At 36.7% G+C, this 15,435-nt stretch overlaps 2 protein-coding genes and 1 long non-coding RNA gene across 4 annotated transcripts in view; 2 read left to right on the top strand and 1 right to left on the bottom strand.

Annotated features, from left to right (window-relative positions):
- The first annotated feature begins 329 nt into the window (after positions 1–329).
- On the top strand, positions 330–1,673 carry tmed3 (transmembrane p24 trafficking protein 3). The gene is given in 3 exon segments (NM_001128668.1): positions 330–574; positions 1,022–1,267; positions 1,351–1,673. Coding segments are annotated over 3 exon segments (621 nt in total). The 5' UTR covers positions 330–433; the 3' UTR covers positions 1,585–1,673.
- A 1,099-nt stretch (positions 1,674–2,772) lies between these two features.
- Positions 2,773–15,435, top strand: part of frmd5b (FERM domain containing 5b) — a 40,964-nt gene continuing 28,301 nt past the window's right edge. Inside the window, exon 1 of the mRNA XM_087261302.1 lies at positions 2,773–3,353. Coding sequence (XP_087117428.1) covers positions 3,252–3,353 — 102 coding nt within the window. The 5' untranslated portion in view covers positions 2,773–3,251. The remainder of the gene's footprint in view (positions 3,354–15,435) is intronic.
- Positions 11,054–15,435, bottom strand: part of LOC147836005 (uncharacterized) — an 80,011-nt gene continuing 75,629 nt past the window's right edge. Inside the window, exons 12-13 of one of the 2 annotated variants that reach the window (XR_015495776.1) lie at positions 11,600–11,678; positions 11,054–11,247 (exon numbers count right to left, since the gene is read on the bottom strand). This is a non-coding gene — a long non-coding RNA (uncharacterized LOC147836005). The remainder of the gene's footprint in view (positions 11,248–11,599; positions 11,679–15,435) is intronic. The other variant, XR_015495777.1, reaches the window with a different exon arrangement.

The raw sequence follows: 15,435 nt of genomic DNA, 5'->3' as shown, positions 1-15,435 counted from the left end.
GACCTAGTTTAAGTAACTTTAATGGACTTGATTTAAAATTTTTAAAACCAGTATCGAAAATTACCGAAATTAAATATTCTTAAATGTCTGGTCATTTATAAATATAATCCACTAACATACAATACTGCGATAAATCACGTGCAGTCTTACAAGACGCGAAGTATTTTACATGATAGCATTATAAATGTATATTTTAAATAATGATAATAGTAATAAAATATGTTAAATCTGTGCACAAATCAATGTAAAATGTGTGCCTTCGTTTATTTTGAAAGAACAAAACCGGAAGTCCCCCGTCCTCCTGCCACGTCAGTGATGTTTTGCATCGGTCTGTCAAGTGGCTGAGTGCGTTCAGGCAAACCTGCGGAAACTTAATGGAGGAGGCTTTCTGCACATTTTAACGAATAATCTAATTTCTGTCCACTTAAACATAATGAGACACTCCTTTTTACTTTTGGCTGTGTACATAGCCTTTGTAAATGCCACCGAATTAACTTTTGAGTTGCCCGATAACGAAAAGCAATGCTTTTACGAGGAACTAGAGCAAGGAGTCAAGTTTGATATTGACTTTCAGGTAACGTTAACTACTCCGACAACGGCTTTTAGTGCATTACTTGTCTGCTTAAATGTAATATGTGGGCCATTAGATGTTGTGCAAGTGAATGTTTATCATTGGGTTGTCCAGGTTTGTTTACCTATTATTATGTGGCTCTTAATAATGTAATGTCAGAGATGTATTCTTTGCAAATTCTAAATAGTTATAATATATATGCAGCCAATGACTATCAAAGTACATTGTTCGCACAGTCAATTAATTAATGCTAATGTTGCATTAATGTGTCAAACTTGCACTAGATTTCAGACTCAAAATTCAAAGTACCAAGGTAAACAATTTAGGGAGTACTGTATGTCACAAGTTGTTCCTGACCGAATGTGTGAATATAAACCCAACCTTACTTCAATGTTAACCATTTTTGGGCAAAAACATATTCTCAGTATTACCACTTATCTTTTCATATAGGTTATTGCCGGAGGAAACTATGATGTGGACTGTTTTGTGACAGATCCAATAAATAACATGCTGTATCAGGAACGAAAAAAGCAGTATGACAGCTTTTCCCACACAACAGTCATGAAGGGAGTGTACAAGGTCTGCTTCAGCAATGAGTTCTCAACCTTCTCTCACAAGACTGTTTACCTGGACTTCAGAAGCGGAGAGGATGACCGGCTATTCCCTGACCAGAACAGAGCCACAGCTCTCACACAGGTGAGAAACTCGAGCAGCATTCACTCACAAGCATATGCGCTGCATAAATGCATTTGATATGAATCTCTGAATAAATCATGCAGATGGAGTCAGCCTGCCTGTCTATCCACGAGATCCTCAAAGTGGTTTCAGACTCTCAGACCTGGTATCGTCTTCGAGAGGCTCAGGATCGTCTCAGAGCAGAGGACCTGCACGAGCGTGTGCACTTTTGGTCCATCGGGGAGACCGTCATCCTGTTTGTAGTCTGCATTGGCCAGGTGCTTATGCTGAAGAGTTTCTTCAATGAGAAGAAAACTGGTGTGTCCACCAGCACATAGACTTAAATCACTAAGCTGCCATGAAGACAATAGCCAGCTGATTCCTCAGTCTGTTCCCCATAAAACAAGCAACCTTGATTTAATGCCTGCATCCAACCAAAATTACCTCTATGTCAAACAAAATGCCTTAGCGATAATGTACTGAAAGATATATACAGAATTGAGTACCCTGTATAGTTTTTCAAATTGGTCTTAATGTGCATTGCTTAATACTGCAGCAATGTTGCACCTTTATTCTGACTTGTTCTTGGTTTGTACTGGTGTTGTTTATTTTGTGAAAACCTCTGTGTTGTCCACTGTGTGTGTGCGTGTGTCAACTTTAAATTCCTAAAGCCTTAATATACACTGTTAAATAGAATACAAAGTAGTTTGTTGTGCTGACTATAATAATATGACTATGGAATTTATATATATATATATATATATATATATATATATATATATATATATATATATATATATATATATATATATATATATATATATATATGAATATGAAAGTGCCTTCTGCATGCAGAATTGCACATTTTCCCCAACTTTGTTACTTTAAAAAGTTTACATGATGTCTGTAAAAAAAATTTTGAGTCATATTTTTGAAACCTCAATCTATGTGCAATTTAAAATATTGTTACATATATTTAAATTTGCATACCTCAACCTATGAAGTTGAAGTGATTTGATATATCATTTAGTATGTTATTAACACCATTAAACTGAGTTGTTCATAGTCCTGCCTTATGTAAACTGAATGAATAAAAGCACAGTTCTATATTGATTGCATGAGTTGTTTTATTATGATATTTGTCTGTCCCATATTTAAGAGTCAAACTCAAACATCAACTTAATGTGCGGTTCAAAATATCGATCCCATTTTGCATACATCAACGTTAGATGCTGAACTGAATTGATATTTATTGATTTATCAAGTCACTAATGCTCTACTTTAATTTGTTTACACCTCTGCCTTGTGTAACCCTAATAATTAAAAGCAAAGTTTTGGATTATGACTCCTCTAAATATCATACAATCACAGTCATATCAAAGACTTACTTTATAGGAAAATGCAGACTTGATGCCAAGTAGAGCATCATTTGCATTTTGAATGAGTCTTTCGCCGCCTGGGGATGTGCGTCTGCATTTTTTATTGACTTATTTTGCAAGAAAACCAGGAAAGATTTCTAAAGGAAAGACCTCAGTGGATTTAATAAAAATTCTCAAGAAAACAGGGAATCCCAGATATTCATAAACAAGACACTCTTAGCAGATCATAGATATGTAAAGTAAATAAATTAAAAATACGCCTTTCTGGACAGAAACTCGTAATAGTGTTCAGATATTTAAGAAATAAATCTAAACATTTAGGAACATCGACTCTCGCTGGCTTCTAGTTTTATGAATACAGCCCGCCTCAGCCCTCCCCAGAAATAATGCATGAATATGGATGGGCTGTTGTGCCTGAGTCTATTCAGTGCATTGGACTACCTCCAACATTGGCATAGAACCACCACCGGCAGGGGAGACCACACCGTCCAGCCCAAAGGATAACGATGGGGAGTAATGACTCAAAAAGGCTTGTGGTCAGCGAGAAGGGTCTGTCTGACATGTCTGCAGTGAGTGACATGTTGCGCTCGTCCTAAACGCTCGTGCGTCTCTACTGACTGGCCAATATGTTGAGCCGCCTGATGAGTGGCAGCGATCGGAGTCTTGACAGGGAATTCAACTGCACGGTGCGACTGCTGGACGACTCGGAATACACTTGCACGGTTCAGGTCGGTATTAACATGTTTTCATCAGCACAGTCGGGTGCTCCCCGTCTCCGACACACGTGTCTTAATGCTCAGGATGCTGATGCTGCGCATTCAAGCGGGAAAATCCGCGAGCATCTCCACGAATCTGGACGCTGCACAAGGGCTGCAATGCGTAATGGCTAATTAACGGCTTACGAATTTTCTTTTGGCTTGCGCGTTGAGTGAATCATAGTTTCTGTGACCCGTCTGCTGCCTTTAGAGAGCGGCGGGTCACCTGTCACGTACAGTGCCGAGAGAGTCACATCAGTGGGATGAGACACTAGTGCAAAGGCTTCCTTCATACATTAAACTGGCTCTCGGGGCGAACTGTCCACGGTGACAGATGCTGGAAGACACTGTAATAGTGCACTGTAATGGTGATTCAGATCTCCTGTTGTTTGGCCAGACACATTGTTGTGCAATTCAAAAGATGTGTTTCTAGACACAGACTGTTTCTGCTCTGCATCTCTGCATTCAGGGGATGTGTTTTTACACCGCTTTTCTAAGGCAGCCCAAAATCATGAATGGGAAACAGATTCATTTGTGAAATTAAATGTGATTAATGAGTTATATTTAGTTGAATGCATTGCTGCTTCTTTATATTAATGTAAATGGGAAGTTTGTGCTTGTTTTAATGAGTCATCTTGATGATATATTGTCAGAAAACCATGAGAGGAGCAGCATATATATTTTTCTTTTCTAGAGGAACTTGAAAGCAATGAAAATGTCTTAGGTGCTATTTCGGTTTTGGGTGTGTTTTTATTAATGAGCTTCCTCTTGGGCCAAAGCATTCACAGATGTTCAGTATAAACAACAGTTGCTGAAATATTGCAGTGTTGTTCCCAGTGGTGTAGCTAGAAATTCTAAGCCCTGTGCATGGGGTTTTTGCTCAAGGCCCCCTTTTTGTTAAAAGTTACATTCTTGACCCACAAATTCACTGTGGACACTGGACACTATGCAATCTGTCCTTTCTCCACCCACCCACACACATTACATAATAATAATAAAAAAAAAAAATAAATAAATATATATATATATATATATATATATATATATATATATATATATATATGCACTCACATTTTACATTAGTGACTATAAGTACATTTACATAGATGCTAATAATAGCCTACAATTTTAATACGATTAAGACAACACTCTGATGAAGAGTCTACCATGTAAACATAAAATTTAGAGTAATTTAATCTGATTGAGCTCTTAATCGAACTCAACAGAAATCAGATTAAGACATGTGGAGTATGGCGATTTCAGTCATGTTCTTAAAGTGCAGTACAGACATTCTAGGTGTGTTGTTGGATAGTGTGCTAAAGGTTAATAGACAAGCTTAATCAAAGTATTATCTTCAGGTATGATTTTTGTGCATGCAATGTTTGTAAATGACAGTGAAAGTGCCAAACTGCAGTTAAAGTTGACAAATCAAAAATGTAACATCCAAAATTAGGCTACATGAAACAAGAAAATGTGGATAGCGTGCTGACGCAATGATGTTAATCAAATTATGTGCTATAACATGTAAAACGGGATCATGAAAGGAACATTCAAAAACTCATGTAAACACCTTAATCATATTATTATCTTATTCAGATTAAGGCAAATCATTTGATTACAGATGTCCATGTAAACGTACTCATTCACTGACAGTTCTCATTAAATTAGACAAAAAAGCTGTTATGTTTATTTATGGAGAATGATTAGTAATGGCAATGTAGAATAAAGCATTTATATAAGCATTATAATGCAAAAAATTTTATTTTATTTTATAGTGAATATATATCTCTATCTAGTGTTAAATCTAGTGTTGCCACACACACATACACAAATAAACAAGAAAGTATAGCTGTAGGGTCCTGTGCTTCAATCCATGTGCTGGTGCAGTTTACAGCAGGCAAGTCCACACTCAGTCCTGGAGGGCCAGTGTCCTGGAGAGTTTAGCTCCAACCCTAATCAAACACACCTGAACAAGCTAATAAGCTGTACTACAAACTTTTAGGCAGGTGTGTTGAAGCAAGTTGGAGCAAAAGTCAGCAGGACATCGGCCCTCTAGGACCGAGTTTGGACACCCCTGGTTTACAGGGATCTCACAGGGAAACATAACCATTTTGAAGATAGTTTCAATTTCAATTTGTATGATGTGAAGTATATGAAAACAAGGGCGGCACGGTGGTTCAGTGGTTAGCACTGTCACCTCACAGCAGGAAGATCGCTGGTTTGAGCCTCGACTGGACCATTTGACATTTCTGTGTGGAGTTTGCATGTTCTCCCCGTGTTCGTGTGGGTTTCCCTTCAGATGCTATGGTTTCCCACACACTCAACAGACATGCAGTATACAGTAGGTGAATTGGATAAACTAGATTGGCCGTAGTGTATGTGTGTGAATGAGTGGGTGGGTGTTTCCCAGTACTGGGTTGCAGCTGGAAGGGCATCCGCTGTGTAAAACCAGCCTGATCTCACGAGAAAACGTAAGTATTTTACGTTTTTAGCAATTTAGTGCCTAATTCGTACGAATTCGTACGAGTTCAGTCGTAAGAAAATGTACGATTTTAAAAAGGAGGCGTGGCACCTAACCCCACCCCTAAACCCAACCGTCATTGGGGGATACGCAAATCGTACTAAAATGTACGAATTAGATTGTACGAATTTGTACGAATTAGCCACTAAATGAAAAAGTTACGAATTGCCATGAGATTGTGTTGGTAAAACATGTGCTGGATAAGTTGGCAGTTCATTCCACTGTGGCGGCCTCTGATGAATAAAGGGACTAAGCCAAAGGAAACTGAGGTATATGAAAATATATGATTTTTTGAAAGCTTGCCCATTACCGTAACCATCCCAGGGATGGTAGATATTACACAATTGTATGAATTTTGGTACTTTTGGCCTTGACATTTAAGCAACCCAGAGAGACTATGTAGGGACAGAGTTGACCATGTATGACTATTCAGCTTAGTTGATGAACACATGAACAAACCATACTGTGAGTTCATGGATCAGTAGCATTCTGTGCTGTAAGTTATTTAGACAGTGGATTTCACCGCATGAATCATTCACTCTTGGAACGCTGCGCTTGCTGCTGGTCCTCACTGATGGCAGCACTTGTGTGAGGTCATGTTTGTCTTGTGTCTGGGAATATCAGACTCACATCGTGACATTCCATTGTCCTTGGAATTCTGTGTGATGCTGTGGTCTCCATGGCAACAGGCCGATTCCATCATCGCTTCCCAGCTGCTCCTGCTCTCGTCAGACAGGATCTGTGCAAACACACATAGTGTAGCATCTACAACACAGGATTCACTCAGACAGACACATCCCTATCCTGTCCTTTCCTCCACTGTCCCACTTGGGGTCGTCCTCTGTAACTGATTGATCAGGACAGTGGAGTTCGCTCAGTGATGAAATGCTTATTAGTGAAATATGGCCTCCCTCTTTTGAGAGACTGCTGACTGTGTTTGGCTCCTGACAGTCACACATCTAGGGACCAGATATTTGAGATGCTCACACATATACCTTCATCGCACAGCTCACCTTTGTGTAGGTCAGCGTTTGCTTTCCATGCTTATACTCTGGCCACAAGTGCTACATGCCTGTTAAATGAAGGATGCCAGCTAATATGTTATATAACACACTATTCTCGACTTATCCTATCTGGGCTGCATTGTTCTAATTAGCATTTCTGAATCATAATTAACTTGATATAAAAGTCGCAGTGGTTGAGGGCATGTCCTCAGGAAGGCACATCTTATGTGTCTAATTGCTTCCTCTTGCTTCATATCTCGCAGTAGCATGCATGAACGGGAGACACTGTGACTTGCATTTGGTGGCTTCTCTATTCTATCAATGCAAATTATCAATAACTTCAATCAAGTCCTTTGTGGAATGAAAACAATGGTATTGTATCTTTTCTTCTCCTGCTTCCAGATGGTAAAAGAGAAAAGCTGTGCATGTAATGAGGCTTGTGTCACACAAAGATGGTGCTGTATAAAATATGTGTGTTTATGAGCAGTTGCAGGAAGGGTTATTTATCGTAGGGATTGTTTCGCTCTTCATCTCACACTTTTGAATTGGAGAGTCCTCAAGTTTCACCTATCAGCAGACCCTCATTGTTATTCACGACACAAAGCCAGACAGTTTTTTAGTGAAGGGCACAAATTCGCATAACCAAGATAATTAATTTTCACAGTAACTCACTGCCATTTTCTAAGGTATACATGTTCAGCTGTACATTAACACAAATTTCTAACCAGCCAATAAGAGCAGCTTGCATTGAGGAATGTATGAGAGGATCAAAAGAGCATCAGAATAGGGATGAAATGGGATTTAAGTGACTTTGAAAATGGCATGAATGTTGGTGCCAGACAGGCTGGTCTGAGTATTTTAGAAACTGCTGATCTACTGGGATTTTCACAGACAGATATCTGTAGGGTTGACAGAGAATGGTCTGAAGAAGAGGAAATATCCACTGTCCGTCAGTTCTGTGAGCAAAAATGCTTTGTGGACGGCAGAGATCTGAGATGAATATCCAAACTGGTTCAGGTTGATGGAAAGGCAATATTTATTCAAATTGATACTCACATTGGGGCGGTATGGTGGCTCAGTGGCACTGTTGCCTCACAGCAAGAAGGTCACTGGTTCGAGTTCCTGCTGGGCCAGTTGGTATTTCTTTGCAGAGTTTGCATGTTCTCTCCATGTTGGCGTGGGTGCTCCGGTTTACCCCACAGTCCAAAAACATGCGCTATAAAAAAGTGCTGCATGCAGAACTGTTGCAAACAATTTATTTGTGTTGAATTTAAACAAACAAATTCAATTTAGTAATGTTCAACTTAATTTGTTTGTTTAAATTCAGCCCAAATAAATTGTTTACAACCACTTAACGTAAAAAAATTTAGTAAATCCAAGGAATCATCTTTGAATATTTTTTTTCAGTGAGGTGAATTGAATAAACTAAATTGGCTGCAGTGTACGAGTGGTGTGTGTGTGTGTGTGAATGAGTGTGTATGGGTGTTTCCCAGTACCGGGTTGCAGTTGGAAGGGCATCCGCTGCTTAAAACATATGCTGGAATAGTTGGCAGTTTTTTCTGCTGTGGCGACCCCTAATAAATAAGGGACTAAGCTGAAGGAAAATAAACGATTGAATAATACTTGCATCACAACCGAGGTATGCAGATAAGCAAAGTAAGCATCTCTGAACACATAAAACCTTGAAGCAGATAAGTTACAGCAGCAAAAGTCCACACTGTTGCTCCTGTCCCATACAGTATGAATAGGAGACTAAAAATACAATTCTTACAGCAAATTTGCACAGCAGAAAAAAGTAAAATTTAAAAATATCTATTAATTATATGATACATTTAAATTAATTTATAGAACACAATAGTTGACCAATGTGCTGTACAAAGCAAACAATTTACAGAATTACGACAAGACATGGTCACAAATAAATGCAGCAAACCATAAAAGAAAACGTTACATTCATCCATTCATTTTCTTTTCAGCTTAGTCCCTTTATTTATCTGGGGTTGCCCCAGTGGAATGAACCGCCAACTTATCCAGCATATCTTTTATGCAGTGGATGCCCTTCCAGCTGCAACCCATCACTGGGAAACACCCATACACTCTCATTTACGCACATACACTACAGACAATTTACCTTACCGAATGTCTTTGGACTTGTAGGGGAAACCGGAGCACCCGGAGGAAATCTTCACGAACACGGGGAGATTATGCAAACTCCACAAATGCCAACTGATCAAGCTGAGGCTCGAACCAACAACCTTCTTGCTGTGAGGCGACAGCACTAACTACTGCGCCACAAAACATTATAAATAACGAAAAATATTCCAGATCAAACAAATGAGATTTTACATAAAAATTGATAGTATTGGATCAGTTCTGAGTTCTACAGGTTGACTGTTCCATAGAAATGGAGGGGCTTTGGCAAATGCTAAATAACCCCTGGACTTTAGCCTACTTTTAGAAACCACTAAAAGCATTAAATTGGCAGACATGAGAGCTCTTGCATTTTAGTGTCCTGTCAAAAGATCAGTGAGATATGAAGGTACTAAACTATTTAAAGTCCTCAAAACTAATAAGAGATTATTTTTAATTAATCCTGTATCAGAGAGGTAGCTAATGTAATGACTGAAGAAAGAGGGCAATATTCTTTCAAGACTCTGGTAGCTGCATTTTGAACCATTTGTAGGTAAGACTAATCCCCAAATAAAGAGAATTGCAATAACCCAGTCTCATGGCGACAAAAACATGGATTACTCTTGCTAAGTTAGTAAAAAAGAGAAAGGACATTTTCACCAGGGTTGACAACTGAAAGAAACTTGATTTTACAACTTGCTTGACTTGTGTATCAAGCTTTAACACTGTCCAACAACACACCTAGATTTTTTACATATTGCCTGACATAAGTTGCAAAGCACCAAGATTTGGGTTTGGTGAACAGCGTCATTAGCATAACAATGATAGCACATGCCATACTTCTCATATACAGATCCAAAGGTAAGCATACACAGATACAATAACATGGGGCTAGAATACAGCCTTGGGGCACCTAACAGATCAAAATTTGCTGTTATCGTAAAACTCAGTGTCATGAGTCTTAACTTCTGGTGCCGAATTTGGCTGATATGGTCAGGATTTGGTGAACAAATATACTATTTTTTCATTTAGTTCAGGTTCAGGTTGGTGGTTGGGATTTATTAAAGTTGGGAGTGTTTTCTTGAGACAGTTTGGGCCACTACATACAAACCGAGCATTGCCTAAATGCCACAGCTTACCTTTGAACTAATGCTGGCCATGTCCACCCCTTTATGACCACAGTGCACCAATATCACAGTAGCTAATTCCAGCAGTACAACATGGTTTTTAGGGTAGTTTAAAAATGGAATATTTTGTAAAACTGCCATGGAAACAGCTTTTGCAGGTCACTAGGTGTACATAAAATTGACATCTTTTTTATAATTAAATATTTATTTTAATATTTTACAATTAAAAAAAGATTGATCTTTTGATTTAGAAATTCTGAATCCACAGTTCTACTCTGTGAAATACTGTTTTATAACGTCAGTACCACTTCATCTGTGTCTATTCCCAAGTTTAAGTGACCTTTTTTCCATAATTCTTGAATAACACACCTGAAAACAAAATTCGGAATTAATTAAAAAAAAACACAGAAAACTTTACAAAGGTTTTGAACAAATTTGTAATGAAAACCAGACTGAGTTCACTATACTCAAACAGTGAGTCTCAATCCATAAAAGCATATTTGTGATGCAGTTAAACAGAATATTCCAGCCTGATCTCGCGAGGAAACGGAAGTATTTTACAGTTGTACAAAGTTGAGTTCAGTTGTACAAAAATGAATGATTTTAAAAATGAGGCGTGGCACCCAATGCCAACCCTAACCCCATTAGTCATTGGGTGATGAGCAAATTCTATTAAATTGTTCAAATTAGATTGTACGAATTCATACAAATTAGCCACTAAATCAAAAAGTTACGAATTGCTGTGAGATTGCATTGGAATATTCACATAATAGAGATGTAGCAGATTTATCTGTGACAACTACAAATTATGAAGTATGAATCTCCAGTATACTGAATCTATGCCTCGAAGAATTAAAGCAGTTTTTAAGACAAAGGACACTAGCAATACATGACCTGTGAATATATCCATATTTATTATGACTTGGAAATGAAAATATATATTCCACTGTAGTCCAGCAGTTGTTGTGCTGAACAGAAATAAATAAAATGGAAGGCTATTATAAACCCATCGTACTGTGTAATTTGTTAAACGACCGTAGGGTATGGCCAGTTCCTATGCCTCATTGGACCTCCACAGCCAGTCCCTCCAAATCAAAACAGAATAATGGAGAAAAAAATGAGGGTGACAGAATCCATTCATGATAAAATAACAAAATGATTTGTATTCATTTTCATGTTATAATATAGATATCACAATATGCAGAACACAAAAAGATCAAAGTTGATCCTTGATTTAATTTCTAAAAGACATCCAATGGAAATTCCAGCATGACCTAACCTTAGATTTCACAAATTTAAATGAAGATTACATTTAACAGCTCACTGAAATGACTTACTGAATTGTCTTACATGTCTTTCTTGGATAGAAAATCAAGACATGCATATTTGAATCTCTCTGACTGTCAGACAATATAAAGGTATTATTCATGTGCCTACTCTCATTTTCCAAATCCTCTTCTCACATTCCCTGCAGCAGTGGCAGTGCGTGTCTTTCCGACTTTGTTCCTGACTTGATCTAATGTTACAAGACAAACAACAAACCAAGAATTAGATAATCTGAGTATCTTGCCCCCCACAATTTAGTGTGCCTGCCAGTACATTGAAATGGGAAAGGGCGACTTCATAGCTCAACTAATGAGTTTTTTTAACGACTTAGCTAGATTCTGTGTATAATAGATGCAAAATAAGAACCGATTGGCTAATTTTCTCCTGCTTGCACGCTGCCTATATGATCCTCAGGTTATGCAACTGATAGATAAGATGATTAGATAAAGCAGGTCAGGGTGAATTTACACTTTGATGGATGATTTGATTAAATACTGCAGGATGCGAGACATTCTGTGAAGATGTGCTTAATATAGAAGTAGTTTACAGCCTATGCTGAGATTTATCAGGGGATTTTTCTTGGTTACTTCAAAGCAATGAAATCTTTGTTTGTGAGAGTTAACTCACTATATTTGAAATTGCATTTGAAAGGGTACTAAGTTCTTGTTCGTGTTGCACTAGCTAGTATGGCAGTCGCTAAATTGAAATCAGTGTAAATAGCTTTAAAGATTATAAATTCCATTGCAGAGCTAGTTGGCTCTCCTAAGACATCCTGCTTTTTAAAAATAAATCACCTGTTAATCAAGCTACTGATATGACTAAATTAATTGTATATGGGTGTGCATATTTAGAAATACGGTGGAAATTAAAATTAGTGAACAACCTAAATTTTGAAGTCACTAAGAGGAGTAAATAATGATATAATTATATAAAGAAATGTGGGGGCACGGTGGCTCAGTGGTTGGCATTTCTGTGTTGGGTTTGCATGTTCTCCCTTTGTTTGTGTGGGGTTTCTTTGGGGGCTCTAGTCTGACTGTGTGCGTGTGAATGTGTGTGCATGGGTGTTCCCCACTAGGTTGGAAGGCTCCCAGTGCATAAAACATATGTCAAATAGTTGGCGGCTCATTCAGCTGTGGCAACCTCTGAAATAGTGACTAAGCCAAAGGAAAATTAAATAACGATTATAAAGAAAGAATAATAAAATCTTATATATACATAAATAAATATGTGAGACAATCTAAAGTGACTAAAACCATCTGACAGCAGGTTGATGTAGGCCTAAGTGATGACCAAACTAGGCCCAAACATTTCCACAGATTTTTAGCCAATCATTGAGTCTATGCATTTACTTGTGTAAATGTGTATAATATATATTGTTACACACATTAAACTTATATTTATTAAGTTTTTAAATTGATTTCAGTTAGAATATTGACTAATTTTACTATTTTACTTTATTTTATTTGTTTATTATTTTTTGATGTTATGTCATGTTTTTTGGATGTTGTGTAAATTATGTTTTGTCTTCTTGTGTTGTTATTATGTGATTGTGATTAATTTGTGGGACCCCCTTGAAACTGAGATGGTACATCTCAAGGAGTTTATCCCAATGAATAAATATCAATATCAATAATATGTAAATATTGGTATGATTTATTTTCAATAGAGTTTGTAAAGTAATATGTTCTGTCTTTTAGTAGATATATATTATATGAGAGACTTGCTTTGTTTACCAAATAAGTGGATTTAATTGGATTGGCATTGTAAAAAATAAATAAAAATTGAAAAGGCATTTTCTTTTTAAAATCATATATTAAGTTTTGAGTTGTGATACTCCCAAAATCATTTAGCATAAATCTGCAGAATTTTTACAAAACTCTCTGCAGAAATAGCAAAAATGTTTACATTCTGTTTGGCCCTAGTGATGACCCTTTTAGCCATAGTAATAGAAGCTGATTGTTTTAAATCTGTGATTTCTAGAACATTACAATGTTGCTAACTCATTCAAAGTCTTCCAAAAAGGTTGATAATTTACAAAAGACAAATACATGAGAGGACAGGATAATGTGGAGAATCTCAATGAGCTGTTGCTTCAGCACTGCAGCATTTAAGGATCTGTCTTGGCTCACAGTGTCTTAATGTTAAAGAGAATTAGTACTGAAAACTGAAGTGACCAAACCTCTCATCAGAAGAAAGAATTAAAAGACTAGAATAACCCGCACTGTAAAAATACTGGGTTCCACGCAAGTTCTTCATACTGTCTCAATACAAATCCCGTTAACTTACTTGTTTGTACAAATTTAAGTGGATTGAACAATTAAGCGGTCCCAAAACAAGAATTGTGTTGATTCAGCTCAATTTAAATACGTAGTTTAAACAAGTAGCAGAAATTTTTTTGAGTGCTTAATGTGTGGACAGATAGTTAGTCCAAAATAAATAGTATGTGTGTTTACAAACCGGAAAAAAACTGGACTCAATGTGTATTCTGTATTTTTAATTTTGCATAAAAAATAATATTTTTTGATTTACATTTTTAACATCCTGCTCAGTCTCATCTAATGAAACAATTTTCATAAAACAACTGTAGTGAACCATGACTATGCTACACATGATGCCCAAAAAATGGTTATGGTTATGGTTATTATGACATTCTAACACTGTTACATTAAAATCTAGCAGATAACTGTTTTGATTACAGTTAATTGTTAGCCATAAAGTGTAACGAATGTTTATGACATGTTCATGATTTTCTTCCATTCAAAGAGGGTGAATATGCATATTCTAGTAAAACATCTAGCCAGCCAGATCATCTGATGCTTTATATATACTTCTAATCTATATATTATGATTTATTTTAAAGTTTATTTATTTTATGATTATTAATATAAAGATTGACTCACATTTAGGACAGATGGGATTATACAATTTCCCTTCAGAAGCTACCAAGTTCTTCACTATTTTTTAGACATGCTTGTATCAAACTACTGCTATTCGAGATAAACAGTATTGCCACCATATAGAAAAAATATATATCAATAAAGTCAAAATTATTAGCCGTCTTGTGATTTTTTTCTCTTTCAAATATTTCCCAAATGATGTTTAACATTCATTCATTTTCTTTTTGAATTAGTCCCTTTATTAATCTGGGGTTGACAGAGCGTAATGAGTCCCTAACTTATCCAGCATAGGTTTTACGCAGCGGATGCCCTTCCAGCCACAACCCAACACTGGAAAACACGCACACACTCTTGCATACACTCATACACTACGGCCAATTTAACTTATGATGTTTAACAGCGTAAGGGATTTTTCACAGTATGTCTGATAAACTTTTTCTTTTGAAGAAAGTCTTAATTGTTTTATTTTGGCTAGAATAAAAGCATTTTATTCTAAAAAAAACATCATTATACAATGATTTTCCCAATTACCCTAACGTGTTAACCTAGTTAAGCCTTTAAATGGCTCTTTAAGCTGAATACTAACATCATTAAAAAAATCGAGCAAAATATTATGTACTGTCATTATGGCAAGGATGAAATAAATCAGTTATTAGAGATGAGTTATTAAAACTATTATGATTAGAGACGTGTTGAAAAAATCTTCTCTCCCTTAAACAGAAATTGGGGAAAACATACAGGAGGGCTAATTATTCTGTATACAAACTCAATATACTGCCCATCCCTAACTACAGTTAATCAAACTTCAAATCCAGGATTAAAAATATAACCATATTTGCTCTGGATTGATTCAAGCATTGATATCTCTTAAAGGTTATATTATGTGGGACAAATAAAATTGATCTAACCTAGTGCATGCCTTTGAATAGAAGAATGTGCTTGGCCATATTGTGTGGATCATTTTGTCACTCAGATCACTCCGTCCTAAAAAGCTTTCAATACACACACTAATGCAGTGGTCTAAATCATAATGTGGAAGGCTTGTGGTTT

Source organism: Danio rerio, chromosome 7, assembly GCF_052040795.2.
Source record: "Danio rerio strain M-AB ecotype USA chromosome 7, GRCz13ab, whole genome shotgun sequence".
NCBI lineage: Eukaryota > Metazoa > Chordata > Actinopteri > Cypriniformes > Danionidae > Danio > Danio rerio.
The sequence above is the reverse complement of the archived record's forward strand: the minus strand, read 5'-3'. Positions and strand labels throughout refer to the sequence as shown.